The 14,377-nt window shown below is 61.5% G+C and overlaps 5 protein-coding genes across 5 annotated transcripts; 2 read left to right on the top strand and 3 right to left on the bottom strand.

Annotated features, from left to right (window-relative positions):
- Positions 1-4,525: 4,525 nt before the first annotated feature.
- COLE_02039 (uncharacterized protein) lies at positions 4,526-6,304 on the top strand (the record flags this gene model as incomplete). The annotated part of the gene is made up of 1 exon (XM_018422471.2): positions 4,526-6,304. The coding sequence occupies one exon, from the start codon at positions 4,526-4,528 to the stop codon at positions 6,302-6,304; it is 1,779 nt and encodes a 592-aa protein (XP_018280693.1).
- Positions 6,305-6,554: 250 nt separating this feature from the next.
- COLE_02038 (uncharacterized protein) lies at positions 6,555-7,247 on the bottom strand (the record flags this gene model as incomplete). Its single annotated transcript, XM_018422472.2, has 3 exons — positions 6,555-6,773; positions 6,876-7,000; positions 7,145-7,247. 3 exons carry the CDS (start codon positions 7,245-7,247, stop codon positions 6,555-6,557), a joined length of 447 nt encoding a protein of 148 aa, XP_018280694.1.
- Positions 7,248-7,687: 440 nt separating this feature from the next.
- On the bottom strand, positions 7,688-10,498 carry COLE_02037 (uncharacterized protein; the record flags this gene model as incomplete). Its single annotated transcript, XM_018422473.2, has 1 exon — positions 7,688-10,498. One exon carries the CDS (start codon positions 10,496-10,498, stop codon positions 7,688-7,690), a length of 2,811 nt encoding a protein of 936 aa, XP_018280695.1.
- A 315-nt stretch (positions 10,499-10,813) lies between these two features.
- Positions 10,814-11,798, top strand: COLE_02036 (uncharacterized protein; the record flags this gene model as incomplete). Its single annotated transcript, XM_018420736.2, has 2 exons — positions 10,814-10,892; positions 10,924-11,798. The coding sequence occupies 2 exons, from the start codon at positions 10,814-10,816 to the stop codon at positions 11,796-11,798; spliced, it is 954 nt and encodes a 317-aa protein (XP_018280696.1).
- Positions 11,799-12,202: 404 nt separating this feature from the next.
- Positions 12,203-14,132, bottom strand: COLE_02035 (uncharacterized protein; the record flags this gene model as incomplete). Its single annotated transcript, XM_018422474.2, has 5 exons — positions 12,203-12,984; positions 13,099-13,196; positions 13,483-13,611; positions 13,706-13,996; positions 14,044-14,132. The coding sequence occupies 5 exons, from the start codon at positions 14,130-14,132 to the stop codon at positions 12,203-12,205; spliced, it is 1,389 nt and encodes a 462-aa protein (XP_018280697.1).
- Between the last annotated feature and the right edge of the window lie 245 nt (positions 14,133-14,377).

Here is a 14,377-nt window from a genome sequence, read left to right as displayed (position 1 = left end):
CTCGAAGTGGTACAAAATTCCCAGCCCCCCTAAGAAGAAGCGAGGGCGACCTTCAAAAGCCATGACAGCTGGCGATGGTGCCTCTACCGCCAATGGAGCCGAGATCCGGGATGTATCCTCCTCCCGGTCATCCACGCCTGATGAGCTATTCCCAGACGTGCTGGACGACAATGCAGAGGCAGACCCAGACTTCATGCCGCCCAAGCCATCGCCGGGGCGATCTCGCGCAAGAGGACGAGGACGAGGGCGCGGAAGGGGTCGGGGAGGACATGCAGCACTGGAAAGCTTGTCCATGCCCACTTCTGCGGAGGGGGAAGGTATCGATAAGCCGAACATCTCGACACCACCCCTCTCTAGAGGCCGGCCGCGCGGCAGACCTCGCGGCAGTCGTGTCTCTCTTCTTGGTCGCTCTGCCGCAGATGTCGGAGTGGATGCGGCTTCGGTGATGACCACCGACGCGGTGTTCGACAGGTATCGCAATGTTTCTGACCCCTTGGAGGCCGGGTCCCCTCGCGGTGGAAGACAACCACGCGGTCACGAGAGCCGAGCACGCCGAGCTGGCGGCGGCGCTGTTCCACCTCATGGCCATGGGCACACGTCGTCCAGCTTGCCACTCGATGCTTCGGACTCTTCTTCTCCACCACCGCAACTGAACGGCCAGCTGCGCGCCCACGCCGCTCATAATGTCACTGACGAGACATCGAGGGTCGTACATGCGCCGAATCTCCATACATCCAGCCCAAGCGACGCCAGGAGTCTCGTGGATGCTGAGTCGACTGTCACTGACCTGCTGGCCCTCGATCGCTATGCGGCTGCCATCGCTTTCCAAGATCCAGACGCGATGGATGTGGATGTTCAGGCGAGAGGGTCCCCTTCCTCTCACTTGCCTCCCTCCCGTACTGAGGCCGACTTGCCCCTCCGCCATGATGTCTCTTCCAGTCCTTCCAGCCGCCGCTCCACTAAGCGTCGCTGGGAAGACCTCGAGTCAAACTCATCGTGCGATATATTCGCCGAATCTCTCATATCCCCACCAGCGTCAGACCCCAGCCCTGAGGGTGGGGCGCAGAGGAGGAGCAGTGAGGCACCCCGTCGCCCGCGGCAGGTCATCGACTGTATCTTGATACCTTCTCGCCGGCGTCGTGCGCCCTCTCCGGCGCCAGTCCCTTCTGCCATTGATCTCCCAGCATTGCTTCACGATCAAGCGCCGGCCTCTCGTAGAGCCAGTCGGGCGAAGATGTCGGCAGTTCCTCCTAACAGTTCTTCCACCCCGACCAAATCTCGGGCCCCACGCCGCCCGCGGCGACGCGCAGGGCCAGCTGTTCTGCTCGAGGCTGATGTGGACGCCCCCATGAAACCTCCTCCTGCACCCATCGCCTCCGGTTCGCACTCTCGTTCACGCCGGAGCCCCATCGAGTCATCAGAGAGCTTGGTGCCCCCTCGTGAATCGCAGATCTCCCCGGCGAATGTCCTCCGGTGGATGGAGCCAACCTCTGCCGTCGACGGTGAAGCTGAGCACGACGATATTGATGCCTCGGCTGATGCTGACGAGGAGTGGGGAGACTTCAGGGGTATGTAAAATCGGAGTGTACGGCACACGCCCCGCACCAGCGACCTATGCAGAGTAACGGCGTGAGCATCAGGAGGGACCTCCCGCTGTGACGCACTCACATCGCGTCCAGCAGCCATGATGAGACCCTTCTTAGGCAAAGTTGCGCGCTGGACATGTCCAGCTCAACCGCAGCAACATTCCGTGGCTTGGTAAGGGAGAAGCGTTATCCGGCGGATCCCGTGTCTGCACTCATCCACGGCCCGTTCTCGGTCCCCCACCTCGAAAGCCACAAACAGAGTGGCCCGAGTGCCCGCCCCGTTCATATCCCGGCCCATCTCCGCCATCTCCGCCGGCCCAGCCAACACTCCGACGTCACCCTCACTACCGTGCGCTCGTCACTATCTCCTCGGCCTCCACCACCAGCCGGATCCGCCGCCGCCACTGTGGTCAGCGGCATAGCGGCGATCCAAGCCTCGGCCGCATCATGGTCACGAGGGCTGAAGCGGCGGTGATGTATCCGGCCCGAGGCATGTGACCAGGCGTGTGGAGCCACCTTATTAGCGACTCGATGACTCGAATTCGTTCACGGCTTGCATTACAGCCAGAACCGCCGCCACATTACTGGTGGCAGAGGCGCGCTCCACCCGAGTAACCCCCCGCCCCTTCTCACCAGGAGCGGGGCTTGTGGCCATTTCGGTCTCAGCAATGCATGTGACCAGCTGTGGGAAAGCATCCCCGAAAACTTGCGCACCATTATGGCAGTGGCAGTCCTTGCAAATCAGTCGCGCAGTGCTAAGGAGTGTCTTCGTGGCCAGGCGTGGTTCTGCGCAGCGAACTTTAAGCTACAGCCCAGGCCTCCCCTCGCCTTGAAACACATCCTAGGCCTATCACCATTGACTGTACCTAACGCGCAACTTGGCCCTCGTCCCCGTACCTCGTTATCAGCCACGTTCTCATCCTCACCCCCGTCTTCGGTCTCAATCTCGCACTCGTACTCGTCCTCGCACTCTCGCCGTCAGCCCTGAGCGCCCCTCCTGCAACAGGCACCAACTTTCTCGATCTGCGACGAATTTAACAGATCCGAGAAGCATGAGGTCGCCACGCCCTTAGCGGCCCTCGGTGCTAGTTTGCGTGACGGCCGCGGCGGTGACTTTGCTTCGGTCTTGGGGCTCCGGGAGTTGCGCTGTTCCGGATTCCGAGCGCTAGCCGTTATCGCGCGCAGGGACGCGATGTTCCTGGTGTTCGCGCCAGAACTATCGTAGGGTGGAGGCCTGGACAGTGGCCGCGCTAGGCGAAGCAATGCCGAACATGCGAAGTTGTCACCTTCACACGTGAGAGGAGGGCCGCTATCTCATACGAGTTACTCTTTCGTTCAATCGGAGATGACTGACATCGATGCCCACCGCACAAGCAACAAGGATGACGCAATGTAATATGGCGCCGGGCATGCCCTGCAGACAGCCTCACCGGACCGACCCCGATGCGTCGTAAAAGCCATTTTCGGGCGCCGTGATGGAAGCAGGTGACGAGCAATGAGTGTTCTTGCAGAGCATCGGAAGAGCGGGTCAACGTTAGGAAGAACCGCGTGCGAATACCTGCCCGCGTCTACCAAACACGTGGAGTTCTGGAGAAGCCACGATGGCCATGCACGGCTCAATACGCACGGCCTGAAACAACTCATTAAGTGGCCGTGGCGTAAGCTTTCGCTCTCGCACCTGACTTGCAACTGTACATCAGGCAGATCGGTTTCTCTCTGAAGGCACGCTATCAGGCTGAGGGTCTGAGGTCTAGAAGATTGGACGAGTGCGTACCCCTATCTCCACTGCCTCCCCCGCAGCCCCGCGCCAAGTCGTAAGCCTGGCCCATTTCCGTCCGCCGGATCGACAATCAGTGATCTCCAGTGGGGTGGGGCGAGAGATGAGAAAAATGAGATTGATTTGATGGGCGGATGAGATCTTATGTCTCGGACCGCGCAGTCGGATCGCAGGATTGCAGGATCGAGCGCGTCGATTAACACCGGTTTGTCACTTGACGATGGCCTGGATCTCATATGCTTGAATCGCCGGCGAAACCCGAGAACGTTCGCTGCCTCCGCTTCACCGTCTCCGGGCGTGAAACGGGGTGCAAGAACCGAGGCTCTTCCAACGAGCTCCTCGGCGCGACGTGGTGGCTGCCTTGGCTGTCCGTGGGTTGGCGGCTCTCACGGGCGTGGCAGACATAAATGACTGCCACGAAAACGCCTCGGACCTCGTGACTTGAAAGGTATGTCACCTGTGGCGCTGGTTCTCGCAAGGATCGCAGGGCGAGACGGTGGCCGTGCCTTTTCCAGGAAGTTTATCAATAGAGTTAGACACAATATCAATTGTACCCACCCTGTGGCCCCCGTCTCCGACCCTCGCACACAAAAGCCGGTATTCTTGCTCCAGGCAGCGAGCAGAGACGTCGGAGCCACCAGAGCCACTCAGAGCCGCTCGTCATGCTTCGGACGCGCCTGCCCTCAACCCCATTTCGCAATGTTGTCTCATGCCCCGCCCTGCGGCGCCGCCAAACCCTCGATCAACTGAATACCGACACATGGGCGATTACCATTCACGCGCGGCCATTCACCATGTCTCTCCGCCGCCGCCGCCGCCGCTCTGCACCACAGCAATTGCGCGCTCTCGGTCCTCAATCCTCGATCCTCGATCCTCGATCCTCGATTCACAGGTACTGACTTCTGACCTCATCCTGCGTCGTGCTCCTGCACAGGACAGGAGTGCGCCAACGGGTGTGCGCCGCCAAAAACTGGGTCCAACTAGCTCATCCGACCTGCACTGGAAACAACACCAAGCATAAAGCCAGTCGAACCAGCTCTGCGCGCCCCTCCCCTATCAATCCAACAGGTTGTCACTAGTTTACGCCACTGTGCCTCACAGCTCCGACGCGACACTGGGCCTACGCAAAAGCAACACATCCCGACGCGCATAAGTAGCCCCGATGCCATTTGCCCCCCTCACGCTCTCGTTCTCGCCTCCTTCCACGCCGCCCTCGCTCCGGGCATCCTCCGTCTACTCCCAGTCGTCCGGCGACTCGATATTCCCCCCAGAAGTGTGGGGAACGCGCGCAACAGCACCCCCAGCACCCCCAATGATACCCATGTCCAGCAAGATGGCCGAGCGCCTGCGCGCCGTCGCCGAGCACGAGATGTCCCCCGCCCTCCCCGAGTCGCCCGAGGTCATCATGCTCGCCCAACGTCCTCTCCCACATGTGCCCACGAGCGGGACGCGTCCCGGCCCGGCGCTGGGACTAGCGCTCGGCCAGCCCGCGCTTCCCCTCACCATGCCGTCTGGCCTCCTCACCCCGCCACCGACGGAGCATGCAGACTCGCCGAAATCCTGGACCACGCACTCCACCCACGCAGACAGCCCTATGTCATGGACACAAGACTTCAGACCGATTCAGGCCGGGCCGCTTCCCCCGCTTCCGTCCACCCTGCCCCAAACTCGCCCGCGCTCCCTCGGCCGTAAATTGCCTCCGACTCTTACGGAGAGCCTTGAACTTCTTGTCCGCGTCCAGGAACACTGTCACAAGCTGGGTGCGAGCTCCAACCTCCGGGCCGTGCCAGAAGAGGTCTCCACCCCCTCGCCCCGCGACAAGCGTGGCAGTCTTCCACCAGCGCGTGTGGCGCGGCGTGCTACAGAACCCTCTTTTTCCTCATGCGTTAACCTGCACGCCGTCCCCGAGCACATGGAGGCCCGGCCACCACGCCGCCTTACAGCCCCGGCACCTCTGCAGCGTACACACTCGGCGTCCTCCGCCTCCAGCTCTTCCGGGGACTGGCCCGAAACACCAAGGACGAGCACGTACACCAGTAATGCCACTGAATCCGTGCATTCCTCCACGTACCGTGAAGATGTCCGCCCTCAGCGGCAGGCAATGCGCTCCGTCGTCGCGCTGGACAAGTACCCCGTCTCAGCGGCGACGTTGGCGTATGCAGCCGAGCTCGAAGTCTTCGACGAGACGGGAGTCCCGCTGCGCTTCGGCGACCTCCTCGCCGCGCCGCGCACGTTGGTCGTGTTCGTGCGCCACTGGCTCTCGCCCAGCTGCGCGACATATCTCCGCGAACTCATAGCGGCACTCACGCCGCCGCTGCTGGCGCGCGCGTGCGCGCGCGTCGTCTTCATCGGGCACGGCGCGGCCAACATGATCCGCGGCTTCCGCCAGCACCTCCAGTGTCCGTTCATGGTGTACACGGACCCGACGCGGCGGCTGCACGACGTGCTCGGCCTCGTGCCCAAGGGCAGCAAGGGCTTCCATCTCAGCAAGGCCAAGGAGCTGTTCTTGGGCGCTGCGCGCATCGGCCTCCGCAGCGGGAATAGAGCGCAGATGGGCGGCCTGTTCATTTTCGAGGGGCATGACATTGCGTTCGTGCACCGCATGCGCGCGGACAGCGACCACGCCCCCGTCCCCATCGTGCTCGATGCCATCGGCCGCCGCCCACCGCCGCCACCTCCGAACGCTCACGCCCCGCACCGCCCCAAGCGGAGCTCGGTGTATGTCCAGCGTCCGGGAGGCACCCATAAGCCGCGCGGCGCGCACTCGTGCACGTCTCTGGTAGACCCGCCTCCCCGTTTCGTCTTCCCCCTCCCTCCGTCGTCGCAGACGCGCAGGGACTCGCACAAGCGCATGACTTCGGCGTCGCGCGACTGCGTCGCCGTCATTCACCCCGACGACATTGACCGGATCAGCAGTGAAGTGCACGCCCTGCGGGTGTGAGAGTTGTACCTTGTATTTGACTTCTTGGTATAGTCTGGATACGTACCGCCCTTGTAATACTTGTTGTAACCGATTATGAATGCTTGCGAGCACAACTGCGCTAGAGTATGCCGCCCCAAGTCAAAGTCAAAGTTAGGGCCAGTGTCAGTACACGTGTCAGAACTTTACAAAACAGATACATCTCCCATTATGCGCGCCGCGCTGAAATATCTATGAAACACTAGTACTGAACCGCGTCCTGATGCAGCGCCTATCCCAATCCTCCCCACGGCCCGCGCAACCGCCGTGCAAGATGCATGTCCTTGACCATGAGCGTGACGCGCTTGGCGTGCACCGCGCAAAGGTTGGAGTCCTCGAACAGGTGGACGAGATACGCTTCGGCCGCCTCTTGCAGGGCGAGAATGGCGCTGCTCTGCCAGCGCAGTTCGCCCAGTCCCGCCGAGGTCATATTGACTGCGATCTCTCGAACCTGGTGTCAACATGCGCACACAGTCCCCATGCTTGCGTGAGGGGGCCTCTCCCCACGCAAGCCACGACCAAGGCATTTCCTGGACACTTTGCGGTGACTCACCACTCGCGAGAAGGGCAGCTTTTGCAGCAGCAAATCCGAAGTCTTCTGATACTTTCGGATCTCACGAAGCGCAACGGTACCAGGGCGATAGCGGTGCGGACGCTTGGGCTGTGCTACTTGTGGAACTGGGGTTAGTCACAGGTGTGATGGTCGCGCTGAGTAGGCGGGGGAGCGCAAGTAAGCAAGAATGGAAGCCATCAACTGCAGAATACGCGCCGAGCCTTTCAAAGGAGGACCAGAAAGGATGATAGCGGTCAAGACGAACTCACGCCGCTGAATCGCCTTGCCACCTGTACTCCGGCTCGCAGTCTGCTTGACTTTGCGAGGGCCTGCGTCTGGTGCGCGGCCGCCGATCGAGGCTGTTCGGGCCATAATTCCGCAAGTGGTGGTGGCCGGTAGAGACACAAGTGGGCCTTCAAGGAGGAAGTGGAGGTGGGTGACAGGAGTGGTGTGAAGGGGGATGCAATGTGGTCGACGGGCAAGTGCGACGCGCGCCGAAGTGGGCGTGTTTACAGTGGACGGCGCGCGGGCTAACTGTCGCGGGCGCGGGCGCACGGGTAGCGCGGGGTGGTGGGGATAATCGGCGGAGGTGTAGGATGAACAAATCGATGAAGAGAGGACAAGATGAGGAGGATGGAGGGTGATGGATGCAGATGAGTTGAGAGATCAGAGAATGTTTGGAGATGGCTGGTCGCGTCATCTCCTGAAGAAGTCATGCGCCCACCCAGCCAGGCACCTCCACCCCACGCCTCCACTTGCACTCTGAGCCACATCATCCATCGCTCAGCGACCCATGCATAGTACATCTACATCTACTCGATCTTCTGGGCCACAAGATCGAGAATCTCGCGCGTCGACTTGCCCACATTCGCGAGGTCCTTGGCCGTTGCTTGCCACACTGGACCGTGGGAGGGCGCTGCGGCCTCGGCTTCACGAATTACTGCCTCCTGCCGTTCCGGCTCGCCGTACTCGCGCTCAAACTTAAGCCACCATCCCCACGCGTCTCCCCAGTCCTTGTCCGCGGTAATAGCGTTGCGCATCCACGTCCGCGTCTTCTCGACTTGGCGCTCCATCCAGAACAGGCGTGCAACGGCAATAATGACGGCCGGGTGCTCGCCCGCCTTCTTGAGGGCATCGACCGAGCGGCCCTTGCGCTGCTGCCGGTTCTCCATGAAGATGGCCATGGACCAGAGGATTGGGGAAGTCGGGCACTCCTGCATGGCTCGAGACAGCACGGCCTTGGCTTGTTGCGGGCTGCCTGCACGCTCCTCGATTTTGATGCTCTCGGCCCACAGCTGATCGTTTTTCGGATTGTGCAAGCGCGCCTTCTCCAGCAGCGAGCGTGCCTTGATAACGACACCGGCCTTCTCCTCAAGCCGTGCAGCAAGGATCCACAGCGGGATCGAGTTGCGGCACTCACGACACCCCTGCGCATATGCGGCGCGAGCACCTGGGATATCGCCCTTCTGCTCCAGCACCTGCCCGCGAATCATGTGCAGCTTGTCGAACTTGGGGAATTTGGCGATGGCCTCCTGTAGCGTATTCAGCGCGTCGTCGAGCTTGCCCAGCTGGCGCTCGAGCACGGCCGACTTCATCCATACGCGCTCGGTGTTGGCCTGCGTGCGTGCTTTCTCGAGAATCTGTAGTGCCGCTCCTGTCTCGTTTGTCTCGGCCGCGATTTTGGCGGCTGCGAGGAAGATAGATTCCGAGTCCTCGTTCTGCTCGAACGCCTTGCTAAGAATTTGCTGGGCACCAACGACGTCGCCGCTAACCCACTTCTCCTTGGCAGCCATGAGCCAGAGAACCTCAGCGTGTGGGCAGTGCTCAGCACCCTTCATGAGAATGTCCTGGACCGCCTGCGGTGTGCCGTGGGCTTTCTCAAACTCGGCCGCTTTGCGCCACACGCTCGGCGAGTCAGGAAAGTTTTCGATAAGCACGACAAAGATGGCGCGCGCAACCTCGTAGAACTTGCCGCTCTTGGCGCGCTCAGCGTCCTCGAGCCAGACCATTTGGCGATCCTCCTCCTCCACGTCGAGATGAACAGTGGCCTTGACGATGGCCTGGGCGGTAAGGGGGCTGCCGTCCTGCTCGCACTTCTCAGCCTCCTGAAGCCACTGCTCGCGCGTCAGAACGGCCTGGTGCTTCGTAAGCGACGAGACAGCGTTCTTGATAAGGCGGTCCACTTGCGACGCCAGCTTCTTCCGAGCTTCAGGGTCGTCCTCCACTTTGACACCTGCAACGGCGGAGGGCGTCTGCTCGGCAACCCGACTAGCGGCGATCCAGATTTCGTGAGAAGTGGGAATCTTCTGGCGTGCAGAGTTAAGGACCTGTTTGGCCTTGGCGGGCGTCTCCAAGCGTGCAAGTGTGAGCCACAGCTCCACCGACGTCGGAATGACCTCGACAGCTCGTGTAAGGAGGATGCGAGCGTCCTCGTGGTCGTCCTCGAGATTGACAACCTCCTTCCACAACCTGACGGAATTGGGAATGAATTCGAGCGCCTTGCGCAAGACGCGGCGCTTGGCGTTGACGTCGGCCTCCAATGACGCGGCCTTCAGCCAGATCTTGACAGACTGGGGTACGTGTTCCACCGCACGCGCTAGGATGCGCTTTGCGTTCTCGGCAGTGTTTAGCTCAGCCGCGTGGAACCACACGTCCTCGCTCTTAGGGCACTTCTCGCAGCCCTCAGCGATGATCTTGCGCGCTGCGACCATCTTCTTCGCGTGCACTTCCAAAGACGCCGCAGCGATCCAGCCAGGCGCGTGTTTCGGGTTACTCTGGATGAGGTTCTGGAGCAACTGACGAGCTTGCTTGATGTCGCCGATCTGTGCGTCCGACTGAAGAACCTGGCTGTTGAGCTGGGTCATGTACCCACGCGGGTCGATGCTAGTGGACGTGCCGCCGGTTGCGTCCGCAGACGCCTGATCCAGCTTGAGTGACAAGACTTTGTCACGCGCATTGCCGATGGACACAAAGTCAGTCATTGTACCATCGGTCGCGGGCGTCTGGAGACCCTCCTGCATGTCGAGGTCGCTAACCATTTCGTTGCGCGCGAGTTGGCCAGCAATGACTGAGTCAGAGACGACGTACGAGCGCCCGTTCTGGTTCTCCTCGAGACGAAGGTTGTGCTTCCGCCTCTTGCCAGTCATGTTGCCAGCGTCGGGGATAGCGGCCCAGTCGCTGTCCTTGAGCTCGGACAAGCCGCGCTTCAGGTCGGCGAACTGCGTCTGCAGCTTCGGGTTGTTCGCCCGCTCCTTGGCGGCAATCTCGGCCTCCATAGCCTCTCGCCTCCGCTTGCGGCGCTGGTCCATGCGCTCGTCCACGGCTTCGTAAATGCGGTCCGCCTCCTCGTCGTCGGCCTCGTACACAGTGCCCGCGAAAAGGTTGCGCTCGTTCTCGGGGTCCTGAAACTGGTCGGGGTCGGGAATCTCCTCGCCGCGCTTGGCCATCGCCTCGCGCACCGTCTCCTCGCTCGGTCCTTCGCGGGCTGGACCGATGTCGGAGCGTGTGGTGAAACCAGACGCGCCTCGACCGAGACCCGCGACGTAGGACGCCGGCGCCTTCATGTTCAGGAAGGCATACCGGTGCTCCTTCGGGATCGACTTGACCGTGCCGATGTGCGACATTGTGATAGCGGAGTGGGGTGTTGTGCGCTGGCGCTTTATGTGCAGAAGCCTGCTGCGCTTGGCAACGCTGTCGCCGGTGAGGGGCTCGCGGACGACTTGGCGGCGTAAATATAATACGCTGGACTCTGCCTTGTGCAGTGTAGCAGATGGCGCGCTTTTAGATGTTTGGTTGGAATTAAGAGCGGACTGAAAGCTGGATTGGCTTGGAATGGGTGGCAAATTTGGGGGAGGCTCGATTAAGCTTCGACGAAAGTCCAAGAGTCGGTCATGACCAAGCATCTGCGATCTGCGTACACAAGCACCACCTCATCCACCATGTCTGACGCCCTCGAGACACCAGTATCGCGCCGCCTCGCCTCGGTGAAGAACATCATCATCGTGATTTCCGGCAAGGGTGCGTACACGCCGCGCGTAGCTGACAGCAGGCGGAGTCGGCAAATCCAGCTCCTCGGTGCAGCTCGCGCTGTCGCTGCTAAACCAGGCGCCCGGCACGCGCGTCGGCCTCCTCGACCTGGACTTGACAGGCCCCTCCCTCCCGCGCATGGTGGGCCTCGACATCCCCGGCGCGACGGTGCACCAGTCCTCGGCCGGCTGGGTGCCCGTCTACGTGGACCGGGAGCGGCGGCTGGGCGTCATGTCCATCGGGTTCTTGCTCAAGGACCGCGGCGACTCGATCGTGTGGCGCGGGCCGAAGAAGGACGGCATGATCCGCCAGTTCCTCTCCGAGGTGCGGTGGGGCGAGCTCGACTACCTCGTCATCGACACGCCGCCGGGCACGTCGGACGAGCACATTTCGCTGCTGACCCACCTCCACCCGCTGTTCACGCCGACGCCAGAGCGGCCGACGACACCCAGCGCCGTGGTCATCACAACGCCGCAGCAGACGGCGTTGAATGACACGCTCAAGTCCATCTCGTTTACGCGCAAGCTCGCCCTGCCCGTACTCGGACTGGTGGAGAACATGGCTGGGTATGTTTGCCCATGCTGTGACGAGATCAGCGATCTTTTCGGGTCGGGCGGCGGTGAGCGCCTTGCGGAGGAGCAGGGGATAGGGTTCCTCGGTCGTGTCCCCATCGACACGCAGCTCGTCAAGCTTCTGGACGCCGTGTCCAAGGGTGAGATTCCCGGCGCGGATACGGACCAGGGCAAGGAGGCCGATGGGAGCAAAGACGAGTTCCCGCTCTTGGACAAGTACAACGCGACTACATCGTCCAAGGTGTGGTCGGGCATTGCGGCGCGGGTCGTCGAGGAAATCGAGACAAGGCGGGCGACCATTGCTGTCCGCCTTACCACGGTGTGAAGTACATCATCGCATTGATCATAGACTGTTGTACACTCTTAGAGCATGCCACTGGTAGTAGAGCGCCAGATTGTCGGTGCTGTTCACACCATCAAACTACTCGCTGACCACATCTACCAAGCCATATCGTACCAAGAGTACATCCCAACCGATGCGGCTGCCTACAGCAGACCGCGAATATCTACCCCGAGAGGCGTCTACGACGTGGGGGTGCCGTGTAGGACGCGGTTTGGGTGCGAGCCTGTTCAGTATTACCCAGGCTTGCGGTTTCCCCCCGGGGCGTCTAGTAATGGGTATCACTCCCCCTCCCTCGACTCGTCTGGTGGTGCGTAATGACCGTGTTTGGACCTTTTAGGTGCAGCGTTGTATGCTGCGACTTGGTGCATTTCCCTCGCACCCCCTTGTCATGGGAGGAGGGTGAGCTTGTTGGTGGCGGTGGGCGAGCGCGGCGGGGTCCAGCCACGGCGCTCGAAGCACGCGAAGAGGAGGTCGTAGCCCTCGAACTCGTAGATGATGCGGTCCTTGCGGGTAAACGCACCGTCGAAGAGGTCGGCGCCAATGACCTTGGTGGCGGGGGCGGCAGCGGCCGGCGAGTCCTCGCCCGTCGAGACGAACAGCGTGATGGTCAAGCGGTTCGGCTGGAAGATGTCGACGACGCGGCGAATCAGCGACGGCATGTCGGGGCGCCCGCTGGGGTCGTTGGCGCGCAGCGGCAGCGGCACGTTGCACTCGAACGACGCGTACGACCAGCCGTCCTCAGGTGTGACGTGGATAGTAAAGTATCCGCCGTCACCCTTGTTGCAGTTGAGACCCGAGCCGACGACCGCGTTGGCAGAGTAGCCACAGGGCTCAAAGCCAAAGCTGTCGAGCGTCGTCTCGCTCTTGGGAAACAGGGTGTCGATGCCAAGCTGGGCCGAAATGTCCGTACCCAGCTCGTGCCCTGAGCGCGACTCGGGCGGCGAGCCCGCAGGAAGCTCGGGCAGGAAGAACGGCGCAGCTCCGGCTGGCGTGAGGTGCGACATCAGAATCTCGAGCGTCTGGTCGGGCGGCCCAGTGCAGGGTGGTGGGAGTGCGAGTGGTCTCTCAGGCCCAGCGGGGACGAGCGCGACGGGGTTCGCCCCCGTAATGTAAAGGAGCCAGTTGTCGCGGTTAATCGGGCCAACAGTGTAGGCGGAACCGGCGTTGCCTTTGAGCGTCAGCGAGTGCACTATTTTCCGGCAAGGTGGTGGCAGTCGAGGGTGGGCATTCCACATTCGGAGGAGTTTCAAGGCCCAAGTGGAAAGAAAGGCACACCACTCACCAAAGACATTGTCGAGGAACTTGACCTCTTCGGTCCAGTCGCGGTGCGGCCCCTGCTGGCGCTCGGGGAAGAAGAACGACTTGCGAGAGTAGAAGCACCTGTTGGATCAGCAAACAGATCTTGGCGTTCAGTGATCGTGCGACTGCGACCCGTGCGTCGCCGCACGGATGCCGCAAAGCCTCGGTCCCGCCGAGCCCCGCGTTTCCGCCGTCAAACAGTGTAGTCACGGTGGCTACACAAATGCGAGAAATCGGTCCGCAATGCTTGAGAAGTACGGATGCGCCCTTGTGGTGGCAATACACCGGTGGGAGTGGCGCCGGCTGCGCGACGGATGCGTTTGGGCGCAGCTCGGAGGCTTCACACGGTTCAGGCACTGAGACTCACCGGTAGACGCTGGAGAAGCCGCAGTACTCGCGGGCAATCTCGAGGATGCGGTTCAAGCCGAGGAGGTTGAGCGTGGTGCCGCATGTTTTGAGTATGACGACATGGGGAGCGACGAAGAGAGACGACTCGCTGTCATGTGAGCGGGTGTTGACACGGGCGCGCGGAACGGGAAATTTGGTCTCTTCCAGGGCGGATTGGTCGAGCCAGCGGTGTGTGTACTCACGAGAGGAGGTAGCTGTCGAGGTCGTCTCCCTCGATGACACTGAGAACCTTGCACTTGACAATGTCAAGCATCTCCTCCCACACTGCACGGGGCACGGTGCGGAGGCCCTGGAAAGGTTGGCCATTCGAGGAGACGCCCGCACGGCGGCGAGCGCTGGAGCCGTTGGCACTGTGGCAGTTGCTTACGCCGTTGCCGTTGGCGGTGGCATGGTGTGAAGAGAGGGGCGACCCATGGTCCACGTGGTCTCCGACAAGAGCGTCGGGGGTGGGTGCGAACCAAACCTCCAGCAACCTGGCTGTCAGCTCGTTTCGGTGAGAGGAGGAGGAGAAGGAGCTCACTTCTCTGGTCCTTCGAAGGGGCCAGGCGACGTGTCGGGCTCAGAGAGGATGAGCGGCGAAGGGGGCGTCGGAGCAATAGTCTGGGCCATGTCGGCGGCGGCGAGGACCCTCCCTGGTCACTGGCGGCCTGCTTTTAGGAGGTGTTATCAGAGGTTGCGGGAATGGGTGGCAGTGAGACGGCTCATGATGACCCCGGTTTTGTCCAGCCACTCTTCCCGCCAGCCCAAAATTGGGACTAGAGAAGACAGTCACGTGACTATTAGAATCCTGGCATGTTGTGTATTGCAACGGGAGCAAACCTGCTAATGAAGTGTCAGGTCGAAAAATTCTGGTG

This window comes from Cutaneotrichosporon oleaginosum, assembly GCF_008065305.1.
Source record: "Cutaneotrichosporon oleaginosum strain ATCC 20508 chromosome Unknown ATCC20508_contig02, whole genome shotgun sequence".
Taxonomy (NCBI): Eukaryota; Fungi; Basidiomycota; class Tremellomycetes; order Trichosporonales; family Trichosporonaceae; genus Cutaneotrichosporon; species Cutaneotrichosporon oleaginosum.
This window is presented reverse-complemented; position numbering and strand designations above follow the sequence as displayed.